Source organism: Ammospiza caudacuta, chromosome 1 (assembly GCF_027887145.1).
Source record: "Ammospiza caudacuta isolate bAmmCau1 chromosome 1, bAmmCau1.pri, whole genome shotgun sequence".
NCBI classification, from domain to species: domain Eukaryota; kingdom Metazoa; phylum Chordata; class Aves; order Passeriformes; family Passerellidae; genus Ammospiza; species Ammospiza caudacuta.
In genome coordinates this window covers 17,310,547-17,336,542 of record NC_080593.1, presented here as the reverse complement: position 1 = coordinate 17,336,542, position 25,996 = coordinate 17,310,547, and the positions used below count along the sequence as shown (strand labels likewise).

The following is a 25,996-nucleotide window of genomic DNA, read 5'->3' as shown; positions in this document are numbered from 1 at the left end:
CAACAGGAAGTTCTGTGATCATTGGTGGCTTTGTATCTCAGGTTTAATATGTCGACTTTCCTCTGCATCAGCTGCTCCTCATTAAAAATGCAGATTTTTCACCCTTAGGCCAGCCCTTGGGACTTTTTATTGTTAGTAAGGTTGATCAGTACCAAACAATTATCTTCAGGTTAGAAGTGGATTTACTTCTCAACTTATTAGCTGTACTACAACAGAAAAAGACACACTCACTTTTCCAGAAAGTTTGTTTAATCTCTTCCTTTCCTGCTCAAGTTTTCCTTCAGATGTACACTTGAAAGAGAGAAAACCAGAGTTATTTGAAAGAAAAGATTATTACAGTTCTCCAGGCAAGCAGTTTGGTAAAAGCTCACGAAGAAAATGCTTTTCTCAGGTGACTAAGGACTCACATTTCAAAAGTAGTGCATCTCATGAAAGCACCAGATGTTAACCAGCGGAAGTCCTGGTGAATTCTAAGTGAAAACATTAAGTGATAAGTGTGTTGGCATTAAAAATTACCCAACAGTAAGCCCTTCAAGCAAACAATTATTATATCTAATTAGTGTTTTAAATGCTAGCATGTATTTGAAAGTGAAGGCAGAGATTGAGCTGTTTTTAGAACTCTAAGCAGTCTCTAAAGAATCTCTCTACCAAAGTATTTCTCTACAGAACCTATAAACACTGCAATAGAGGAAAAAACACAACAACAATATCAACCACTCTGTTCTATAGCCTTCACTGAGCACATCTATGTCTACTTAAAAGCCTTTGTAGGTTTTTACTTGACTCCAAGGGATGGAGGTTTTGCAAGCCTTCTTTATCAGTGTGTGAGCACCCAGCATTAGCTTGGAAAAGTTTCCTTTGCCTGTCTAAGATGTCCATCCCCCTAGTAACTGCATTCCCCATGTTCATATGTTCATTGTCACAAGAAATGTCTTTATTTTTCAAGGGAGCATTTTTCTGCTATATATTGATAGGATTGTGCTTAATGGGTTTGTTTTGTGCATTATTATTCTTGTTGCACAGGAAAGCTTCTGTGGGACATCTGTCATTGTGCCGGAGCTTGAAGGGGCCCTTTATTTAAAAGAAGATGGAAAAAAGTCCTGGAAGAGGCGTTATTTTCTTCTACGAGCTTCTGGAATTTATTATGTACCCAGAGGAAAAACCAAGGTCAGGAAGCCAAATAATCCTTCTAGCAATAAAACAATTCATGGAGGTGAAAGTGTAGAACTCCCAAGGTGCCATTTGAAGAGCACTGTCTGGTGCATCTGAGAGGGCTGAGATTTCCATGGTTCAACTTTGACTACACCACTTGTGCAAATACTAGAATGCAGTCACTGAATCCTCTCACGTTTTTCTCCTTTTGATTTCAAGGGATAGATAAAAAGATTGATAAAATAGTGCTCCTCCAGAAGGCAGGAGGGGAAAGAAAAGCAGCATAGTACCTGTCAGCTGGTAGTGAGCTGCCAAAAGCTTCATTGTTATATGGGTTCCCTGTGAAAGAAAATCTTAAAAAGTTGTCAGGTAAACTAATTTCTTGTCACAAAAAAGGTCTAATTTTACTTTGATACAGACTTTCTGGACTTTCTGCACCAGTTAGCAGCATGTGAAATGCTGGGGTTATTTAATATGTTGGTTTTTTTTTTTAATACAATGTACCTAGAGAATATGTTGTGTCTTTTATGGCTTTTTAAGACTGTCCTTTGTGTAGAAGGAAGTGACTCAGAGTAATCTACCTGGCTGAATCAAGTTTACTTACATTTAGTATTAAAAAATATCTAAAGAGTCTGAATTGCCAGCATTGCATGTATTGCACATAAGGGCAGCTGGCTTTTAATTTCCACAGTGATGAGGTAGAACAATGGATTCTGTGACTGGTGGTTTTTGGTTTTGGGTTTTTTTGTGTACTGAAAACCACTTCTGTTACCACTGCTCATGGTTCTGCTCACTGTTCTGCTCATGCTTCATATTTACCACTGCTCACTGTTCTGCTCATGCTTCATATTTAGAAATGCTGCTGTTGGTGAAGCTTTACTGTTAGGATTTGTGTTTTGAAACTTAACACTTCTGTCATTTCCTGATTAAAGCACAAAGGGGAAAAAAATTTATCTTGTAAAGAGATGTGCTGCTGCTCCAGTGACCTGTTTATAACAGAGCCACAGTGAAACACAGATCACCTTGCTGCTTTCACAGCAATTTATTTTGACTTTACCTGACCCTGAGATAATGACTTTCATGCCTCAAATCAGGCTGTACACACAACATCTTATCAATTAGGATCTAGAATGCTATTTAGAAGGCACTTAAGGTGGAAAAAGTGTAAGAGTAGTCAAATGCAAAGTCCATCTTGGACATTTCCTTCCATGCCTCCAACAATGACCAGTAGTACAATGCCAAAGCAAGGCAAGCATGTCCTGAGAGTTACTCAGCCTTTTTTCATCATCCAGTGATACCTGTTCCAGTGACTTTTCATCATAGTGCAAATGAGGGAAGTGCTTTCTTTTTTCAGGTGATAGGCTGTAAACATAGGCTCAGATGGAGAGCACAGTCCCCTTGTTTCAGCTGTTTAGCACTTTACTGCCTGTTTGTCATTACAGGCTGTGTGCCATCCTGCCTGTAACTGAGCAGTTTGAGGAATTGTGTGCTTTAAAGTCACTATATTACCACAACAAATCTAGTTCTCTAGGAGATAGTCACAGCTCTTTAAAATGGTGGCACAGTCATCTGTTTGCCCCTGCATCTGTAACAGGCTTCAGCAAAAGGATGCCTATGCCCATGTCTTGGCCATTCCAGAGAAAGTCAAATCTCTTAGTTCAAGTCTGTGTTAATGGTGATCTAAGTGATTGCTGCACTCTGTATTGGAACAGCTGAGGATGAGGTACACGTGTCTGTTGTGGAGATCTGATCTCTGGGACATGAGCAGGATGTTGTGAGGGTGTTAAACATCTCAAAGCACTTCAGTAGAATTCAGTAGAGCTCTTCAGTTAAAGCCCTTAAACTATGACAGTTCATCCCTTGTCAGGGCAGCATGAAAAGTGCACGTGCACCTTGCTCATCATTCAGTTGTGGGCAGAGCAGTCTGTCTTTGAGGTACAGAAATGAATAGTTGGCAGACAATGATATCTTCAGCTGCTGCAGCTGTTTTAAAATTCATCCAATATATTCCTGTTTTCAGTATTTACAAAAAAGCAAAGTTCTGGACTACCTTTGGCACTTTGTGCTTGCTGTAAAATACATGGTAAAAGTGAAAATACAGGGGCACGTTCAGATAATTTCATACACATGCTAGGGGTGGTTTTTGTTTCAGGGTTCTTTGTTAACAAACCAGCATCAGTCAGCACTGCTGTCTTAATTTCTTTCTTCAGCATTGCTCTGCTTACATCTCATTCAAAAAAGGGCTGTTAATGGACAGGGTCACAAAACAAAAGCATCAGAATTACAGATAATTAAAACATCTATTTCTGCTAATTGTGTTGCTTTGTCATGTTAACGTTGCTGTGTCATGTTAACATTGCACAAATACTCACATTAAGAGCCTTTGTCCCTTGCATAAAAATCTGTTCCTTGGAAGATAATAACAACTGCATTCATATTGGTCTCATCACTATTGCCTGGTTCCTAAAGGAAAGGAACAACACATTATACCGGATGGATTGGAGCACATTTAGGAACTTAAGGATGCTTGAAAAACCGAGGTCCACACACTCACTGACAAAATCTCTGGCATCATCAGCTGCAGCAGAGACAGGAGAAAAAGAGAAGTCCTGTCTACATCTAGTGGGAAGTGTTTCACCACATATCGTACTTGCAAACTCAATTTGTAAATAAAGCCAAAACTCAAGGGCATGTTGTAAAGTATCATTAAGAATGAGAACAGGAGACAAGAACCATCGTATGCATAGTATATCATACCCTCATATCATATCATACCCCATTTTTAGGGGTAGAGGGAGCTTGTGGTTTGTTGTTTTATTTTTCCTTTTTTCCCCCACGATTTCCTGATTTCTCAGTTTAGCCAACAGTGACCATGTGAAATGGCTATTTCTGCATTTCCACACAAAGGATTGCAAAAGTTACTGTAGGCAGAATTCATCACTGAGAAACACCCAGCAACAGAAACCTTGTTACTTTAGCAATATATTGTAAACAAGCAAATGTTATGATAAACAGAAATAGAATGATGCCAAGAAATTTGAGAAAATTCAAAGCAAAACAGATTAAATGTTGCTTATGTCCTGATGAGGTTTGTTTGTTACATGTACAAAAGAAAAATAAGCTCCCAAAGCAATTTAGAACCCCAAACCTTCTTTCTCCACTCAGAATTTTAAGGGTGTGGTTTATTACTGTGGTGTTCTCTTTTGTCATATTAGACATAAGCTAAAATCCCCACACAAAGCAATGAAGCACAGCATAACCAGAACAAGAGCAAAATGTTGAACTGTGTTACAGATCATTCATAATATGTATTGACCCTCTTCCTATTTTTGTTCTAAGAAAGCAGACACCTAAAATTAATCCTTGTTTTTTCAGTCAGCTTCACTGTCATTCATGCATTTGATAAAGGTTCTATTAATGAGTTTCACATCAAAATTCAATTTGCTCTAACAATGATGGGCTTGGTTTTCATTTGTAGACATCACGGGATCTGGCATGCTTCCTTCAGTTTGAGAACGTGAACGTGTATTATGGGTATCAACACAAAGTGAAGTATAAGGCACCTACAGATTACTGCTTTGTCTTAAAGGTAATGTACAAAAAAAAGTTCTGCAAATATCACATGGTTTCTTTTATATGCAAACAATTGCTATTTACACTAGTGATAAGATAGAGTAACTCCTGCAAAATCATGTGTGATTTCTTCTTTTCTTCCTTATTATCAGCAACATACATTTAGGACCTTAATTTTATTACTGACAGTCCTGTGATATATGTCTACACTGCATCCTAAAGTTGTCTTCAAACAGGGTTGAATATGCTGACTGTTCAGGTGACTGGACGCATTTGGGCAGATGGCACCCAGGGCAGATGTATGATGAGAAGTCTGGCAGTCTCTAATTTTGATGTTATGAGCACTATGGATTATACACCAAAAAGCATGTCTCCTTTTTTTGTGGTCTAGTCATACCTGTTGAGGGGTTTGTTGAACTGAGATGCAAAATTTTGCAGGAGTAGGCATCTCATTTGTCATATTTTATTGCACTGCTGTTTCTGGAAGGAAGGAAAAATCCGTTGCTCATCCACTCATGAAAATCAATGCTTGTTCTTGAATAAGTATCTCATTGCTGCCTCTCCAGGTAATAGCACTGCAAATAGGCTGGGAATTCTGCATCCCTCTCAGGAAAAGAAAAGAAGCCCCTGTTTTTCACCGAGTTTAGACAGCAGAAATGAAGTTTGAGGTTGTAGCAGTTTGCTGTCTGTCATATCACTGTGTACAAGACAGAAGATAATCTTCTTGCTGCTCTTCTTTTTATAGGCGTGCAGTGGGAACAGAGTATCAGAAAGCACAGTATCTTGCCATCTCAGAAAAAAAAGTACAGGAAATATTCACATCAGAGTGTGGTACTTGCAGTACCACATTTCTGGCTGTAGTCGCACACTTAAAGCACTTTTTAATTCAGTTCCAAAATGCCTGATAGCTTAATTTGCATATGGCCAAGCAGAAGTGGTTTATAGACAGATTTATTTTCTGACACAGATGTATCTAATTAACGCAGATTAACAGTTTTAGTACTGTAGTCCTCCACAAAACACTCTACAAGAGACACAGGTGAGATTTCAGAAGTTAACAGGTAAGCATTGCTTCTGAAAAGTACAACCTTTTATGAAAAAAGGGGGAAAGGGAGCTGATGTTTAAAAAAAGAGGAAATTGATTTCTAAACAGATGACTGGTCTAAGAAATACCTGACTAATTTATTAACAGTTTTTCACATCCTGTTCACGTGAAAATAAAAGCATGATTTTTGAATGCATGTAGCAATGTGTTTAACTGTTCATAATAGTTAGGTGAATTTTCTGGACTTACTGGCATCTTTTCTGAAAAGAGGTATGCTATTTACACTAGCAAAAAGTCACCTCAACTAAAATTCTTGCTTTATCTCATGTGTGATGTTAGTGCTGTATCTTCAATGTGGAATTGGAGGAACAAGATCAAAAGCTTACACAGGAAAGCTTCATGTCTGATAGGTTTATAAATGTATGAAACCTACTTAGCAAATTGTGTTTGCTCTGATGCTTCTAAAATGTGTTTGCAGTACACTAGAAAAAACATTGTATCAATAATTATTTTTGAACAATGTAACTTAGTGATTAATAGAGTTTGTTACAGTGCTTGTTCTTCCTTTTAATTCCTACAAATCATCATTGGGTAGATTCTTTACCCGCTCAGTTTCAGACTTGGCTTTTTTTAATGGCTGACTTGCAGTGGCTGGAGTTGGTCAGGAGGTACAGGCAAATACTGATGTCTTCATATTTCTGTTGTTTTAGAGTTGAAAGTCTCCCACTTAGTGTGGCTTTCTGAGGGTGGTGAAGAGTTTAATATTTATTATAATTTCTGTACATCAATTTGAATTCTATATATAAATAGAGTATTAATTCTACTTTTTAAAGCTATGCTGCTGAAATTAGTTCTCTCATATCCTTGGCTTACCTTTGGAGGCTGGAGCTGAGGATGTAATACATCTTGAGATCTGTGGGCCGAGGGAAAGAGCAAAGTTAAATGTCAGTCTCTCTGATTGGATCCTTGGTGACACAGAAGTGTGTGGATGGTAACACTGAGCCATTTATCACACTTAGTCACATTTTTGTCCTGTCTGATTTGATCTGTAAGTCTCCCAGAAGAAAATCTCTCTTGCTGAGAGACACTTGTCGTGACATGTCAAAGGAAAACAAACCATCATTCTTGAGATATTTCTCATCCTGCCATATTTTGCAAATGAAGTCCTCAAGAAGAAATAACACTCTCTCACAGACAGATGAAGTGAGGAGAAGGCAACGGATTTAATGGGTAAACATTTGTTTTTATGATACAGGAAGTATAAAATAGTAATTTTAGTAATATAGTAATTTTGGAGGAATTTGGATGCCCAGCTCAGTCCAAGCCAGTTGGAAATTTCTGCACAGCCAAGGCTCTGCTGTGTTTTCACAGCTCTTCCATTCCCCTATGGGTGCCTGGCCACAGAGGGCAGGATAAGATTATCTGTCTAACAAGTGGGGGAAGGTAACTGAAAGAGTAGCAGCCACAGCCCGTGCTAGCTGTTCACTGAGGTGGCTGTAAAGCAAAGGAAATATTTGGGGAAAAAAGAGTCTGGAAGCCTTTATTAGCTCTGGCAAGCTGTAATGCCACTTGGAAAGTTTTTAATAGCATGCCACTACATTTTTTAAAGAATTAAAAAATTTTAAGAATTTAAAAATTTCTATCTGAGGACCCCTTAGGAACTGCTATGTCAAAACAGTGAGCAGTCATCAGCCAAGTCACTTGCTCTGCTATGTTTCAAACAAAAGAACCTGCCCAGCTCAGAGGCAAGAGCTTGTACTTTGTAGTACAGGAGAAATGCAAGGGTGTAACAGCTTCAGCAGTACCTTGCTTCTGTGCTGGGTGGAAAATCCTGCTGAATTCAGAACTATATTTTCCCAGCTTTGTGAACTGAGTTGAAAGAATACCATATTAATTTCTCAGTGGTTAAGCTATTGGCATCTTTACTTCAAAACCAGGGACATGCCCTTTGTTCATACAAATGGCAGCAAATGGCCAGTAAGGTAGGCTGGTTTGGAGTTGAATATGGCCTAATACTTGAAGGAGGTGTTCTTTCTTTTCCTCCAGTCCCCAGTTGTATGATGAGCCTCCTAAACAAATAATGTGTGTATATTTGTAGTATTTGTTCCTGCTTTGAAGGTCTTGTCTCACATTAGCGGGGAGAAAAGAGAAAGCATTTACTTCCCCCCCACCCTCAGTCTTGGTCATCTTTATGTCGAGTCTTTATGGAGGGGAGAGCACTCAGGAAAAATTTTAAGAGTGAGCAGAGCATTCTTGCCATTTTTACATCTATGTTCCAGGCATTGCCAGGAATGTAAAGAGAATGCAAACACTGTAACTAATGTTAACCACAGTCCTGGTGACCTGGTTTTAGCCAGAATGAGATTTTTCAGGTTGACTGGCACAGCCCTGAATAATATGGGTGTTGCCTCAAAGTCTTCATGACATTTCTTTGACTGTTGCTTCCCTTTGATCTCTCTAAATGGGATGTGGCCTTTTCCTCCAGTTTCTTGTCCTTGGGTACAGTCAGGTATGGAGCTTGCAGAGACAGTGAGCTTCTGGTCACAGTGCCTGTCCCAGCTGACATGTATCCAGTCACCATCCAGAGCTGCTCCCTCTGTCCTGTTTCTTGTATAATCTAGGTGTTTCATTTCAACTTCAGTGATCATACCTGGGTTATGTAGCTGATGCTGGCTTGGGTGCTGGTATTAGTCTCGCAACAAGATCATGCACATCATGGGCAGGTTGCTTTGCTACTTAGCCTGAAGCTGTGGTGGTTTTTGCAGCCTGGGATATTGGAGCTGCACCTAAACTAGCTCAAATATAAGTATTCTTATCTGGATATTCCTCTTACAACTAGAGAAGCAGGATGTGTTGTGAGTGCTCCTTGTATATCATTTGTTCCCATTATGTCAGCACCCCACTGTATATTCTATACCTCAGCACAAAAATTAGATGTGCATTGCTTGTTTGTTAATAATCAAGACACTGAGGAGATAATGGGCAAAAGGGTGGGGTGCCAGAAGCAATTAAACATCACAGTGTTTACTAGCAAAAGAGGGAGCATTTTGCTGAGCTTATTCAGAAGTTTCCTTTCAGGATGATTCAGGAGACAACTGCAATAACAGAACAAAGCAGCTACTTCCCCATATCAGGCAACAGAAAGCCCAGCTGTGACCAACTAGAAGGAGCACAGTTGGCTCCTTCTGCTTTGGAGGGGAGAGCAGGACCACCTTTAGCTCTGTGTGTGCAGCAGAGCAGGACTGATGTGCCTGGGTCCTCAGGGCAAGACTGCAGCCTGGCACAGAGCCTCCAATGGAGTTGGCTTTCAGGAATCCTAAGGCTTTGGGGCAACTAAAAATGAACTGTGCTTTATTTCCCATTGGCTATTTGGTCTGTGCTGAGCTTTAAACTTCTTCAGTGTATTTGCCCTATACTACTGCAAAACAAACCTTCCTCCCTCAAAGGAAGTCCCACATTTCAAGATCCTGGAACAACACAAAGAACTCTCAGAATATTAAAAACAGAGCCTCTGAGTATAAGAAATACTTTTTTGACATTTGCTCTTGTAAATATGCAGATTCTTCCTATTTTGTACTCAACCTGTTTAATGCTTTCATAAATTTAATGATCCTACCCTTCTCTTTGACATCAGATAAAGTGAGTCTTTTCCTAATAGAGATCTCCATATGCAGAGAAGAGGAAAGGAAAGGTCAGCCGAGTTTGAAAAAGGACCCACATTCAAACCTGCCTCTCTCGAGTTTGGATTTGTCACTCTGCTCCCAGCAGAGGAGGCAGGAGAGGGTCACAGCACAGCTCTCTGTGCCACCCTGCACAGGGTGCTACCCACTCCTGGGAGAGCAGTGGTGAGGGAGCAAAATTCTCTCTGCTTTCCAGCAAAAATATATTCACACACAGCACACAGCAAGTAGGAATGGTTTAGTTCCTCAGAACCACCTTTGCATTTACAAATGTGTGGTTTTACATCTAGATTCCCTGCAAATTCTCTCATTCGCCATCTCACGTTATATGGGAATTGCTGTGGAAATAAATGAGACCTTTAATTATTTATTTTATATTCTGAAACTGAAAGACCACAAAAATAAGGCATTTCACCAGAAAGGAAGGGATCTGCCCATCATGCTAGCTACAGCATCTATTGCACTGAGCAGAAATGGTGACTGTAATGTTCATTTTGTGGATTGTCTCTGTGTGTGCATGCGCACGCCTGCTCATCCAGGAGCTGATTTTGTCCCACCATGTTGAAAAATCTTTCAAAGCAGACAAATAGCAAGGTAATCTATATGCAAATTTGCTGGTTTAGTCAGTCTGATGTGCCTGTGACAAAGAGTGGATTTAATTATAGTTTATTGGTGCTGGTTATGCTTGAGTAATCTGAAGGTAATGGTGCATAATGCTGAATTAATCTAGGATGAAAAAAATTGGTTTCCTGGGGATAAACTGAGACAAAGGGAAATCATCCTCTATTTCTACAGCTGGGTACATTTTCCTGTGCAATCAAAACAGTTAAGTTTTCCTGGCATCATTTGACACCATTATTTTAAAAAAGAATTCTAATTGTTCAAAGAATTTTGAAAGTAAATTTTCAAAAAGAATAGCTTGCTTGCAATAGCAGCATCATTTTAGCAGGTGATTTGGCATTTAGCTGCTTCTTTCCTGCTTCCCTCCTCAGACCGTGTGCTCCATGCAGGCTGAGTCATGTACATAATGCATTCAACACAAAGACAGTTAAAAAGGTAGAAGGTCAGAATTAGAGTGTTTGAGATAGAAAACACTAGGAATAACAACTATGTAGAACAAATGGCTAGTGCAGGAAACAAAGACAGAAAGCAGGAGATTTATATTTTTTTTTAATGTGAAAGATGTGGAAATTGTTTTGGTATGAATGCTTCAGATAAGTGTTTCAGAGTAAATTCATTGCTAGATTAACTGAGAAAACAGAAGTAGAAACACTTTTTAACGCAGAACACTTTCAGGTATGTGGGGTTACAGTCATGTACATGCACAGTTTTGCCAGATTAATGTATAAACAGCAGGGAGAATAAAGACAGAGAATGGACAGGGAGAAATTAAATATGATAGCTTTGGAAAATATTACTTCCTGCATAAAGCAGACCTCTTTGGTTACAATGGCTATTATATATATTTTTAATGGCCTAAAATTTTTGCCTCAGGTCATTAGAGAAATATAGGTCAAAAGAATAATTTCCTTAATAACAGAGCAATTACTCTTTTATACATAGAGCTCACACATCTTCAAGAGATCAGTTAAGTATCATCATCTTCATGCAAGGGGTGCATAGCATCTGAATTTGACCATGATAAATAGTAGATTACAAATCTGAACCATTTCAGTGTGACTTTTTAAAGGTAATGACTATTAATTCTAATTCCAGCCATGGGAGCCAGTGGAGTCTCAGCTTTTCGGGGAAGCTAGTTCAACACAGCACAAGTTCATTGGTAGTAGTTAAGGTATCCAAAAGCACTGAGCATTTTGTGAAAATTCAGCCAAAAGCCAAAGCTTGTGATCCAAAGTTAGTCACTCTTTATGCTTCTGGCTATTGTTTCTGCCTCAGAGACTGAGCAATGATCCATATATTTTGGGGCAAGGAATGCGATGAGATGCCTGAATAACTTCAGTTTACTTTTCATCTTCAGTGTTGGAAGAAGGCAACTCAAAAGAACATTTTATTGGGATATCTCCAGTTTCATGCACACATGGCCTTCAGTCATTTGTTTTGGCAGACACAACAGAAACCACATCATTCAGTTCCCATTTCTTCAAGTTTCCAATACATTTTATCTTTTATTCCTTAGGCAAAGAGTTTACTTTATATCTGAAAATGCTATCTGTGGACAAATATTTTTTTAACCCTCTTCAGAAAACAAACTTTATATTCGAGTGCTTCTGCTTTTTTTATCTCTAGACAGTTGATACTTACAGAGGAGACAATGGGACAGGGGAGAATGCTAGGTTCTGTTCCAAGCCTCTTCAGTGCTTTTCTGGGTGAAACATGGCACATCCTTTTTCAGCCTGATGTTTGAGATGCTCAGATCTTAGTACCTACAAAATCAGGCTCAATGATGTGACTAATTCATCATTATTAAGAGTTTTGACATTGAAAGATGAAAGTTCACTATAGTCCATATTATTTCAAAACACTATTCATTTTTTTTTTTTATTTGAGAAAAATTCTGGAAAGCCTTTCTACTTGCATATTTCCACTTTTCTTTTAAACTATAACTTCTAGAGTTGTTACTGTTTAAGCAGTTGTCTTTCATAATTCATTTTGGTGCTGCATATTTCATAGGCAAAGGTGCTAAACCTTCCAGAGATGTTTTCACTTTGCTGTCAGATGATTTTAATGATCCTTTAAAGACATGGTATGCACCCTATAGCAAAATAAGTTACCTGTGTATGAGGTGTGGCATACTGGTTAGTGGTTTTCTGCAGTATTTCTCACATGGCTGTTATTGATGTTGTTGACCTCTGTGGTGTCACAGACAAGTTATTACACAGACTCTGAATCTAATTTAGTAAAACCAGACTACAGCTGCTTATGTCTGTGTGCTGGGCTAAACACTCTCCTGAGACACAGGAGCTGTTAAAGGAGGAAATTGGTCCACACAGAATCATAGAATGTTTAGGGTTCTTCATACCAAGTCAGCATTTCCAGGCACTTCCAGCTGCCTAGGTTCTTCTTCAAATTGCTTATTCTGAGTTATCATTTGAATGCACTATGTAGTAGATTTTGTGTGAAGCTTTAAGTGGAAAATTGAGCTTGTAAAGGTCAGCATTGAGAGCTGAGACTTCTGCCATTGTACTGCCAAAGCAATTCCACTATGATACAGTTCCTCCAAGTGAGCAAATGGTGGGGTGGGTGTGCTGTGACAATCCTTGGCTGAAACATTTTACCTTCCTACCTAAAGTGGCAAGCTTCATGCATCTAAAAACCACAAGAAGCCAAATGTCTCCATCTGAGACAGTTACTAATAATCTTGTATGGGTAGGAATTTTCAGGGCTAAGCTTGGTGTTGCTGGTGTTTGTTCCTGTGGTCTGGCATTGCAGACAGCTGCTGCCTGGAACAGTCCTCTTAGGCCTGATCCAAAGGTCTTGTGAGGTGAGAGGGATATTTCCAGTTGACCTCAGTGGTCTGTGGATCCAGTAATGAGTTAATCTTTATGTGTCATTGATAAAGTTACATGTAAAAAGAGCCAGTGCTGCTGCTGCTTCTTGGAAAATGAGATTCATTACAGTTCTCAGCTGTGACAAAGAGATTGTACAGGGTGCCTGCATGGCTCTGAGGTGTCTGACCTTCCTTCTCAGAGCTGGAGGTTCAGCAGCCTGTAGTTTGGTCCCTAATTGACAGCACATATTTGTGACTGTGCACTTAATCACGGTTGCTGATTGGAGTAATTTAATCAAGGAACTGATTGGGGCAATTTGGAATAGGTCCCACTGGTGAATATCAGTAGTTGAGATGGATTGCCTGGTGGAGACAATAGCCAGCAAATGACAGGGTAAAGGGTAGCCAGTGAGTAACTCACATGTTATCCAGCAAGGGATACTGTCACCTTGTTCACTGACTATTCCCCCTCAATTTCTCAGGATTGTGAGACCCCCCACAGTCTGAAAATATTCATGGGCAGGGTAAGGAGTGAGTTGAGGAAATTTGCTGATGATGTTATTCAGATCATTGAGGAAAGGGCAGACTGAGCAATTCTGGAAGGCCATTTTGAGGCTGAGGTTCAGTGCTCAGTAGTTGTCAGATATATAAATCAAGGATTAGGAATTACTAGGAAAGACACAGATGATAAAACAGCAAATGTTGCCTTACAGGGCACAAGTTCATGGTTTCTGTTCACCTGTGCAGTTCTGATCCTCTCATGTCAAAGAGAATATATAATAAACTTGTAAAATATCAAGCAGGAGCAATAAGGATAAGCAAAGGTAAGGAATTACTTTGACTTGAAGAATGACTGAAGAGACTAGAAGCCTGTGGGCTAGAAAGGGTATGATGAGGATCTCTAGGCTCAGGAGTGGCATGGAAAGGTCTGGCTAAGGGTCAGACATTCAGTGGCTCTTCCAAAACAAGAATGTTACACAAAGCTAATGGCAGTCAGGTTCAGAGGAGGGGGTGGTTCTTCATAGAGTGTGTGACAAACTTGATAAAGTTGTTGCTAAAAGGTGTTGTGGATGCCAGAACTCTCTTTGTGCTCAATAAAAGCTGAAGAAGTACCTGGAAGAGAGCTATTTATGGAGAAACCCCGTGATTCTCAGAAAACCACCAAAAATCATTGCAGACAGAGCTACAGAGAAGGAAGTATCATACATCCTTATCTTGTACTTCCTCTTGCCCCCTTTCTTGGCCACTCTCAGAGTCCAGGTGCTGGGTTCAGGGACCTTTGATCTGACACAGGACAGGTGTTCTCGTGGAACTGGTATTTCCATAGGGTGCCCCAGGGCAGAGGGCTGCAGCAGCCTCTCCTGAGCACCTTAGAAGCAGATCCCCGTGGCAGGGCTGTGTGTGTGCACAGCACCATCACCTAGCTTGCTCCAGGCCTTGACCTCCTCTGCCTTGTTATGCAGTGTGGACATTCTTCCAGGTGTCTGCATGAACCATTTTTTAAATTATGGAAGCCTTCTATTTTTGCTTGTAATAAAAATACACTCTGGTAGGTGTGGTGTTTAAAAATGGGGGGGAATATGTAGATGCAATGGATTTCTTGCCATGAAAACGAAGGGGAAGGAAAAGCTCCCTTTTTTCCTTTTTTAAAGGGTTGGGTGCCATCTGCTGGGTTCAGTAGGACCTTACACACTAAAGCAAAAATGCTGGTTGCTGGTTGAGAGGTGCCTGAAGAACCGATTTTACAAGGGTTTCAGTGTATTTGCACCTCCTGGTTCTTTTGTCTCCATTGGTGATAACATAACCCAGGTATATGGGATGTACTCTGTCACACAGAAAAGTGCCTGCTTGCCTTTCCCTTTTAAAGGTACCATTCAGGCTGAATTCTCTGATTTTCACTGTGTTTGGTCACCTAATGGGGAAATAGTGGAAGGAAACAAGGATTTTTGGGGCATTGTGTCCCAGCCATGTCTTGTGCTAGCAGAGCCTACTCTGAGCAGCATTCAGGCTCTCTGAGGCTGTGGGAGACAAGGACAGGCAGATGCTGGGAGCTGGAGCAGGCTCTTTGTCCAGGGGCCTAGTTACTGCCTTGTTTGATACGTGGCAGAGGTGTATAAAAACAAGATACAGCCCTGTACACTGGGCTGTGTGAAGGGGTGATGTGTGGGGTACCAGGTGGGTGAGGGTCCACAAGGTGGGCACAGCCCTTGCTCTGCAGTTAAGACACGAGGTGGCAGTGAGCTGGCACCTCTGGGCTTGCACTGGGAGCTGTCCCTTGCTCTCAAGCTGGGAGTGCCCCAGAGCAAGGTGATGGAATGAGGCAGCCACGGGCACTTCCAGAGTCAGAAGCAGACTCAGTATATTCATTGTCCAGGGGACATGGCCAGCTCTGTGTTTGCAGACTGGGACCAGCGTGAGCAGGGGAGTGCAAACATGCAGGGACTTGTGACATGGTTACAAGTAGTAATAAGGGTAATATCCCTTTGTTTTTTCTCTTCCTCACAGTTATCTCCATGGTATGTTCCCTCTCACTCCATAATTTGATGATACAGGGCTTTGGCAGCAATAGTGGCTTGTGCAGTCCTCTCATCCATCCCTTGCTACTCCTTCTCTCCCCAAGCCACAATGTTCCTTATTCCCTTGCCCTGTGTGAGGTCATGCTGTGGGCTGCTGGATTTAAAAACAGAAAAACCAAAGCTACAGCATGATGAAATGGGTTATATTTAACCCAGACCAGTTCCGTTTTTGGGTTTGTTTTTTTTTTTTTAATCAGAACATGGCCTCCTGAGCAGCTGGGTCAGGACAAGCAAGGGAAGCGTGGTGTCTGCAGTGCTGGGCAGGGAGCAAGGGACACGTGGCTGAGGAGCGAGTCTGCTGTGTTTGGCCCTGCTTTTGGGTCACCCAGCTGTGGGCAGGCTTGGCTCTGCAGCAGGACATCCCAGCCAGCAGCAGATATTTGTGAGGAGGTGGCACCTGCATGAGCCAGAGGCTGGCAGTGCTCTGTGCTGGGAGGGACCTTGCTGAGTTCCCCATGTGCAGCACTGCTCTGCTTTGGGGGCTTAATGACGCCTCTAAACCCAGTGTCCATGCTAGGTGGGGGTGTGCTTTGAATTTTTTACTGCACAGGCTGAAAAGAGAGCGAATCCTTGGAGCATATTTAGCTACTCTTTGTGCATTCACAATATTTCACTAACTGTGCACTTACAATTTTTAAGAATATAGATAGAAATGAACATATAAATAAGGGATAATAAAGTGTTTTTCCTTTGGATCCATTCTTTCCTTTGCATATCAGGAGATGGCAGTATGTTATTCCATTCAAGTTACTAAAGACTTCATCCTTCTCTGCTTTAGCAGGGAAACCAAATTCCTTCAGAGTCTTAGAGAGAATGTTCAGTCCTAGGCAAGTAGGAACTCTGGCATTTTGGTGGTCTTTGAGTTGCAAAGATATATCAACATATATCCATACTACCTTGATCAGTAAAGGAAAGAGACCCTAAATTTTGTATAAAATGAAAAAAAATGTTTTAAAAATTGTAGGGGTTTCTGGTACAAACAAATGAAAAAATGAAAAAGAATACATCTGATGGTGCTGGATTTTGAATGATCCTCTCTCCAGAACATACAACAGTTTTATATATAATTTTTGCAAAAACAGGAAGAGTAAAGAAGAATAAAAATATATAAGAAGAATGCTAGAATTGAGCCCAAAGAAAAGCAGTCAATCAGGAGGAAAAATATGCTTGAGCTGTAAGTTTATACTTAAACAAATTTAACATAGTCTTTGAAAACTAATCATGTTCAATGTTCAGTCTAAGTGTCTCATGTATGGCAAACCACAAAATGAGAAACAGACTTCCTTCAGTGTTAGTACATTGAGTGTTAGACACTGAACCAGAACAATTATACATTTCATTGAACTCTAGATCACTGTTACATTTCTGAACTCACATTACAATACATTTAAATAATTTCAAGCAAAAGCTGCCAGTGGCAACTCGTGTATTGTTCATAATCACCATATTTTTTATATTTTCTTATACTCTGTTTTTGCTGCCTTTTTTTGTTCAAATCACCTTCATTATGTGTTTTCACAGGGTCATTGTGTGGTTCCTTCAGACTTTCATATAGTGATCTAATTTCTGTGTTTGTCTTATTTTATATATTAATATCTTTCAGCACCCCCAGATTCAAAAGGAGTCACAATATATCAAGTATTTGTGCTGTGATGATAAAGCAACCCTGCATCAGTGGGTAACAGGAATAAGAATTGCCAAGGTGAGATAAAAAGCAAATTTACTGTAATATATTTTCTGTAAAAGCAGGTCTTCCTGAGGTTGCTGACTGTCATCACCTCAGCTGGAAATGCTGTGACAAGAATGGACATTTATGTTAATTTTACCACAGAAACAAAGATCAGAAGTGCATTATGAGGATGGATTTGCTGAATGTCCCTGTGCCTTAGCTATCAGTATGTTTTTCTTGTTAACACAGGAGTGAGTTCAGTAGCTATAAAACTCATGTACTCATAAAACTTACTGCACAGTTATCTGGCTCAATAATAATATGCTGTAACTAAAGTGTGCAAGCTCTGATCAGTCCAGTTGTGACATTTTTCAGACAATCCTACCCAAATTGTCTGCCTCAATCTGTTCCTAATTGACTGCCCATTTTTCTTTGTACAAAACATTAAGGTAGATGGATCTATACATAGCCTTGGTATTGGCTGTATTTTCCCACATAGACCTACTCCTCTTACCTGTTAGTTTGGGCTTTTTCCTGACAGTTCTGCTGGAGGGTGGCATATAACAAAGGTGTGGGGTGAACATAAAATTATGCTGTGTCTTACACTGGCAGAGCTATTTGCTCTAGAGCCTGGGATTCAGTGTTTCAAGTCTCCAGTTTGAAAATGTAATACTTGGGAAAATATACTGAGAACAGTTGATTTTAAAGACAGGTTTCCAGAAGTTTACCAATACTGAAATGAACGTGAAATGTAAGATGATAACAGTAGGACTGTGTCTGGTCATGGGGATTCACATTTTGTTGTGATTTCCACCTGGCCCTACACAGAAAAGGCACACTACTTCTAGAAAGACACCTTCTAACAAAACTAGATAGGAAGAAACAAGGTCCAAAAGTAAAATGAATGCTTGGCCTATGTCAAGCCAATGTCAAGCTCATGTTATTGTTTTGATTCTTTTGCAGTATGGCAAGACACTCTATGACAATTACAAATGTGCAGTGAAGAAAGCTGCCTTGTCCTCTCGGTGGGCAAATCAAAAAGTGGTGGAGCCAGCTGCCCCTGCAGGATCCTCATCAGCAGGTACTGACACTGCCACAGCAGGTGAAGTCACATTTATTGCCCCTTTCTGTTATCATCAGTGTTGCATAGAGTCTTCGTCCAGAAAATTGTCCCATGGATTCAGCAAGATGTCTTTTTATAGACATGCCAGTGTAGCAGCAAAGCTCTCACTTTACAGTTAGAACTTAGAGAATACAAAGACAGTTCACTGAAGATCAGTTTAAATCTGCACAACTTAATAAGGCATTTTTCTGTTGGCATCTGAATCCTTTATCCTCCACCTACATTTTGCAGACTGAGGGTCCATATATTGAAAATTTCTGTTTGCCCATCTCTACACTGGCTGTACTGGAGCTTTTCTTCCAATTAGTAAAAGGGATGAGTGGGATATTGTGAGATTGATCATTATGGAAAGATTAGAAAAGATGATAAATCATTATAGAAAGGGTGAGTCACTCTCTGTCCTAGCCTTTCCCTCTTTTGCATGATAACAACGTGGGTGTTAGGATGCAAGTAAGAAAGGACTGTGTTATTTTCTAACCTTACTTTTCCAGTACCTCCATCATGCTGCTGTTACTGATCTAATAATGATACCAGTACAACAGTGCATGATAGTAGCTGTAACTTGCATGACTATTTCTAGTTTGCATGTTTAAGATATGCTTTATATGCTGGCCAAGTACTTACTGTCATAAGGCAGGTAAAGTTGAAATTACTGTTGGAAGTTAATACTCTGTCTTCTCATGTAGACAACTCAAATACCTTTCTAGGGCTTCAGTTCAGTTCATGTTTTTTGAGTACATGAGATAGAAGGTGGTCTTCCTACTGTTCCTTGGAGTCAAATCATGTTGATAAATACACATCTGTTGTGGGGAGAGCAGTAACAGACTGTTTTGAGATCAGGGAAGTTTCTGATAGGGGAAGGTGTTTTTAAGGGCTTGTTTTACTACTCATTATCCTGCTCTGATTTTGTTAGCAATAAATTCACTTTGTATCTCTAAGTTGTGCCTGTTTTGCCCTTGGTGGTATTTGGTAAGTGATCTCTCCCACTTCTCTGAGCCCACTGATTGTTTGTTAAATTTCTCTCCTCTGTCCAGCTGCAGAGAGGAGTGAGTGAGCAGCTTCTGTGGGTGCCTGGCATCTGACCAGTGTCAACCCTTGACAGGAGGAAGTGTACTTGAGTGAGGGTGGATTTGGCAGTCCTGGGACATTGGTGTTCAGGTGCTGACACAGCAGTAGAGAATGGTCTGGCCAGGGGGGCTCCATGCTGGTGCTGCCATCTGTCCTGGATATGGGCAGGACTGAGGCCCTATAAGGGTGTATATACATCTCTGAGACTTCAGCTCCTGACTAGAATCCATGAGCACTGCATGTGTTCAATAGAATATCTGTGAATTTTAACTAATGGATTGCATTAAATGGTTAAGTAGCCTGGAAAGGTTTTAGTCGTGTATACTGTCTCTGTATGGAATTAACTCTGAAGGATCATTAGTGTTGTAATTGAGGCAATTCACTGTGATTCTGGGTATCTTACACTTGTCATAGCTGCCCTATATAAAGCCTGGGGCCTGACTATGCTGCTAGAACTCCCTAACTGTGAGCAGCTGTTGGTTTGTGTTTTGGAAAAGGAACAAAGGATGTTCACTTCTGTTTTCAGATGGCTCCGTAGCCATTTGTATGAGCTGACTTCAGTAGAGGCTGAAATCTGCTATGGAAAACTACAGTCCTGTGTGAACTGGGCAGGGCTGTACTCTGTTAACTTCAGTGGCCGCCAAGGAAGGCAGGTGAAATTCTCACTTAGCATGTAGCCATTATTCCCTGGACACAGTGCTGTAACCAACATTGGTGTGTTCACATGTACCCCAGTCTGTGTAGTCTGTGGCTCTGAAGCGTCCCAGGTGTTGTTTCCCTCTTTGCTTTGTGCCTGTGTGCCTTTGAACACTAAAAAAATCAGTGTATGTAGTGGTCGTGCGTGATATGCATCACAATATCATGATGTTTGAAAGATGGAAGATGTCACTATGCAGATGTTCCTTATCACTACAAGGATAAATATTTTGCATTTGGGTGTCTATATTTTGCATTATTTGGACTACCTTTTTTGCCTTAAAACAAATACTAATTCGCTATAAAATTTTGAAGAAATTGTAAAAAATATTATAACATTTAAATTAAAAATAAATCTTGAGAATAGAATGCATGGGCTCACATACTATATTGTCTGGGAGTCCATTAGCTGGCTGGCAGGAGATGATGTATGAAGTGTTGCTTTCAAGTCTTGCATAGTTTATATCCATTAACAGAAGAAGAAACAGATTACCATGTTCCAGCCTTCTGTTACATCATTTTTGCCAAGTAGACCACCATACCTACACCAAATAGAGTAGATCTCTCTCTGCTCTCCTTCATTTAGTTAAATCTCAGTATGACTAAGGGCAGCAACGTCTCTGAGCAGTGTGAAAACCAAACTCTTGCTCTGCTATGAACAGCACACAAAGGGAGGTGAGACAGTAACTTGCTCCACTTTAGGGAGCATAACCCTTTTGGGCCACAGAACCCAGGGATTTACATCTGCTTCCACTGAGGAAGGAGAGCCACAAGATTGGTTTTATCTCTTTGCTGACTTCCATGTGAGTCCTTCAACAAATACAAGATTATAGTTTGAATGATCCAAACGGTACTTTGGATTAAATATGCTGAACAATATGCAGGCACAGGTATAAAACCTCAGCATGTTAGACCACCTTCTGTCATCTCTTGAAGCTTAAATAGCCTTAGTAAATTAGGCACACTGCAGAGTTTTTCTTCTCTGCCAGTCATGGGATTTGCAGGTATGGCAGTAAAAATACTTTATTCTACTTCTTATCATATTCCTGGAACCTCTTTGCTGATCAGTAAAGTATGTGTTAAGATTAAAGCCATTGTTGTGCTTAGTCTACCCTGTAGACAGCTAAGGGTTCACTAATATCTGAGAAGTACAGGAGTGGAACTTCACTGGATCTCAGAGCTGTAAATTATAATAGAGCTAAGGCAGTCATTAAGGTTTGCCAATGCAGGTCTCTAGGCACCAAACTCTGTCTACTACTTTGACACACACAGCTTTCAAAAGTGCTGCACTAAAATGGAGAGTATTTAATCCTCATCAAACTACACAGGGGCAGAGGATTTTTTTATAATTAAACTTGTAAATTTGTTCTTTGGTCTCACATTCACTTACTCCATTTGACAGTACTGGGTTATTTATGCATATCCCTTGCACAAGGAGAAATGGTGGGCAGATGTTTTGCAGAGCTTTAACTCAGCCAGCTTTCAGATCTGCACTAATCTGAGACCACAGTGAAGTTCACAGATCTTTGTGACTCCAAGTGGGGCAGATATTTCAGAGCTGGGGAGATGTTTTAGCTCATTTACTAAAGAAAGTGGATCAGCCCCTTGGTAGGATTTCAGACTTTCCACTGCAATGACTGATTAATATGAAACTGTGGTGCTTTTCATCTTTAGCCTAAACTAAACATAAAAAAAGGCAATAAAACCTGGGAATATAGTAATACTAGTAATACTATAACACACTGCAAACCTCAAAATGCTGTTATGAAACACAGGTATTTTAATGTAAGGTGCTTATGGATTTTAATGTAAGGTACTTTATTTTCCTTAAGTAATAAACTGAATAAGAAAAGTCCCAAAATGAGCTTGAAGTAGAAAACAGATTTTACTGAGTTATGTGTACAAAATCTGTAACAAGTGTTTCCTTGTGGAAGTTGTTAAAGAAATTGTTATTGTTGGGTATTCCCTGATCTGGTTAATATCACAGAAACATAACACTCTCTTCCCTCTGGCTCCTCTCCTTCTCACAGGTACTGTTCAGTCAAATGGACAGATTCCCCAAAGTGACCATTGTTCCAGTGCAGAAATTCCAGACACTCAGAAGAAAGTGGATACAGCTGAGGCACAAGTGAGCAGTTAATATAGTTCAATGTCATCTGTGAATGAGTTTTCCAAGTTTGTTTTCCTTCACCTACTGTCTTCCCCCTCAAAGTGCCAATGAGAATGATTTGGCCCCTGGGAAAGGTGGCTGCCCCCCACACTGCACACAGTGTGTGTGCTGTGCAGAACCAGGAGCCTCCGATGGGAGGTGAAGGCACAGCCACCCACTGCTTCTGTTCTTCAGAACAAGCAGCCATGAGTTCATGTAGCAGGAACAGGAATGTACCTGCTGGGATAGTCTCAAAGTGTGCTGCCAGAACCTTGGTGCCATGTTCTGTCTTTGCCAAAAAACAAAAGATGTTGCCTTAGAAACTCAAGACATACAATAGTGTTTTCAGTAGGGAACACTGCACAGCTGAACATGAGTGTGTAAGAAAGGAGAAACTGTGAAGAACTAAGGGAAAACCTTACATGTTTTCCTTCAGCTCTAAATGCATTTCTTGTTAAGCTCCAAATTTCATGTAATTGCACCAAGTCAAAATATCAAAGGGTACACTAAGAGAACCTCAAGAGCATTATACAGAAAAAAAGTGTGCATTTGTTTGCAGTTCATCATTCAATCTCTTCATCATGTATGAAGTGCACAGGACAAATGAAATTAAATTCCTCAGATTTTCCTGTCACCAGCATCACATGTTCTACACTTCTTGTTTCTGTCTTTAAGTTCCTCCTGTTTCTCTGTTCTGAACCTTACTTCCTATGGACCAGATCACATTCTGAGAACTCAGCCACTGGTTCCCTCCTCCTCTGTCTCATTTACTTCCATGTTCGTAGGCAAGGAGTGAGGAAGAGGAGGCACACGTTATAATTAGCTCGTGCTAGAATTAATGTTGCTGCAGGGGTGCAGAGCACTTTTCTCTAGAAGCAGCAAATAGGAGGAACCAGAGATCTGTGTGCAGCCATTGGGCTTTGATCCCATTGCAGTTATGGACATGGTGGGAGGGCTCCCGTGACTGCAGTGTTGTCATGAAGGGCCACCGGCTGTTTAGGAGAGACAGACCAGGAAAGTGCAGTGGTGGAGTTGCACTCGATGTGAAGCAACACTTGGAGTGTGCCGAGCTCTGCCCTGGTGAGGATAAAAGGGCGGGCTAGGAAGGGTGACACCGTTGTGGGTGTTCACCACAGGCCGCCCGATCAGAAGGAGAGAGCGGATGAGGCCTTCTGCAGGCAGCTGGAAGCAGCCCCACAGTCACAGGCCCTGGTTCTTGGGGGGCTTTGACTGCCCTGACATCTTCTGGAGAAGCAAAGCACAAGCAGTGCAGGAGGTTCCTGGAAAGCATTGATGACAATTTCTGTCCCAGGTAGTGAAGGATCCCACAAGGAATGCTGGGCTGCCTGACCTTAGACTAACAAACAGGGAAGGCCTTGCTGGACATGCAGCACTTGGGGCAGCCTTGGCTGCAGAGACCACGAGACTGTAGAGTTCAGTATTGAAGGAAGAGGTAGCAGGACAGAGAGACAGATTTCAAACTCCAGGACTCCAGGAGAGCTAACTTTAACATCTTTAGGAATCTTCTTGGAAGAATCCCATGGGAGAAGGCCCTGAAGGAAAGAGGGGTCCAAGAGAGGTGGTCAGTATTCAAAGATCATTTCTTCCAGGTTCAAGGAAAATGAATCCCAAAGATACTTCCATGGTGTTAGTCTTACAAACTGCAATTACTTGAAATTTTAAAAGCACTCATCTTCTGTGGACAGCATTCAAAGCAGCACTATGAATACTGTCAACAGAGAGGATTCCACTGTCAAAACCTCTATGGGCAGCTTCAGAAAGACAACAAAATACTCTTCATGTTTCAGGCAAAATGTACTCCACCTAATTTCCCTGTCTACTACACTCATGTATTTTCACATCTTTTTATGTTCTTAGGCCGTGGTATTAGTTTACAGGTTTACTTACTGTGTCTGTCCTTTTATTTTTCTGCTTATTAAAGGCTGAAACAAATAATGGCAGTGCACCTGGCCAGGCACAACCGTTGCTGAGGCCACAGAAAGTCCAGAGTAAGAGGACCTCACTGCAGCCTCCTCCTCCACCTGAAAGGCGCTCATCTGCTATTTCTGCTTCACCAGTTCTACCCTCCAAAGTGATACGAGACAGTGGCATTTTCCTAACAGATCCAGAGAGCTTTCCAGCACCACCACCTACACTGAAGATTGATTTTCCTCCTCCACCACCATCATCTGATTTCTGTGAACCACCTCCTGATTTTGTGCCTCCACCACCACCAGTGTCCAGCAGCAGTAATGGAGATGTGCCATTACCCCCTCCACCTGTCGCCAGTAAGCCACCACCACTTCCAGTGAAGAAACCTGTACCACTTCCTCCCAAAAGGCTGGAAAACACAGGACAAGGTGGAGAGCCACAGTCAGCAGGGCCACCTGTGATTACAGGGGGAGGCAAGCAAGCAGATTTCATGTCTGACCTAATGAAAGCTCTTGAGAAGAAAAGGGGTAACAGCTCCTGAACTCTGGGAGTGAGTAGACTTTAAGACATAGCTGGTTTTGTGAGGCACCACAGAAGATCATGCCTGGATCAGGATTCTCCAGGAGGAATTCTCCTGCAGAGTTTCTTTTGAACTCAAGACGATGGGGTACCCTTTGTCCCCCGCTTTGTCCCTGTAACCTTTGTCCTTTCCCCCTGCACCTCACCATCCCCTGCTCTTAACTCCCATTCCAGCACCAGGCCAAGGTAAGAATTAGCTGGAGAGTCTTGCTTCCCTCCACAAGAACAGCCAGGGATGGTGGAGCAGCACTCTGGAGGCAGCCATTTCAGAAACTGAAATTCATCTACTCTGGCTGCCTTTTTAGTAGAATTGGAGTTAAAGGAAAAATACAATGTCCTCATGCAAATTTTGAGAAGTGGGAAGGAAGATCCCTTTTCACAGAAATGCCCTTAAAAGTTCTTTATCAGAAGAGTTCCAGTTGTGGGGGCTTTCTTCCAATACAAAGATGCTTTTAATTTTTTTTTTAATAGTCTGTCTTAAAAATGAAAACCTCAGCTAGATTATTGTGAGATGCAAGTTAGTGCCAGGACCATTTCCAGACAGTGTCACCCTAAATGTTGTACACTCCTGTTTCTATATGCAACTGAGTCATACCTGTCAGCATTCACAGCTGCTGCTTTGAAATCTCATTTATTTGGTTACATTTGACAAAGAAAAAAGTTTTATTTTGAAATTATGTATGCTTCCATGGTAAGCAGGAATTTTTTTTCTCTTGGTTAACATCTGTCTTCAAACTGTATCTAGAAATGATGTGTCTTGTGAAAGACTTAGTAATTATCTTGTACCTGATAGGAATGTTTCTTCCCACAGGTTTTTCCTTTGTTCTCCCCATTTAATTCTCCACTGTTGATTTAGGAAGCATTCATTGTTAGCTCTTAAATAAAAATAGCTTCTATTTTATATCTGTACAAAGTGTCACAGCTAATGAACAGCCATTTTACTGGCAATTGGAACTTCAAATATTTTAAAGAACTTTTGCCTATACCTTCTAAACTTTGTTTTTCTTTATTCTGGTGTTTGCCTCTTCTCATGCACACCTGACCTTCTAGGATACCATCAGCAGTATGTCTCTGTATTTTAAATTATAAAAAAGCATAAAAAGCAAAGTGTGTGGTCTAAATAAATAAACGCATGCAAGCAGCTGACAGAGGAGGGGGTGAGCCTGCTGTGTTTGTCAGAATGGATTTCTAGATCCAGAAGTGGTGATGGAGTCAAGAGAATGACAAGCTGGTGGCAGTGCCACTGTCTGTGTTTTGGGTCACCTCTAGTCTTATTTGTGGCTTAAGGTTGGTTTGTCAATACTTA

At 40.8% G+C, this 25,996-nt stretch overlaps 1 protein-coding gene across 1 annotated transcript in view; it reads left to right on the top strand.

Moving 5' to 3' along the window:
• APBB1IP (amyloid beta precursor protein binding family B member 1 interacting protein) overlaps window positions 1-25,839 on the top strand; it is a 64,022-nt gene extending 38,183 nt beyond the window's left edge. Inside the window, exons 9-14 of the mRNA XM_058810648.1 lie at window positions 1,024-1,167; window positions 4,631-4,741; window positions 17,078-17,176; window positions 18,107-18,224; window positions 22,061-22,158; window positions 24,122-25,839. Coding sequence (XP_058666631.1) covers window positions 1,024-1,167; window positions 4,631-4,741; window positions 17,078-17,176; window positions 18,107-18,224; window positions 22,061-22,158; window positions 24,122-24,652 — 1,101 coding nt within the window. The 3' untranslated portion in view covers window positions 24,653-25,839. The remainder of the gene's footprint in view (window positions 1-1,023; window positions 1,168-4,630; window positions 4,742-17,077; window positions 17,177-18,106; window positions 18,225-22,060; window positions 22,159-24,121) is intronic.
• The last annotated feature ends 157 nt before the right edge of the window (window positions 25,840-25,996 follow it).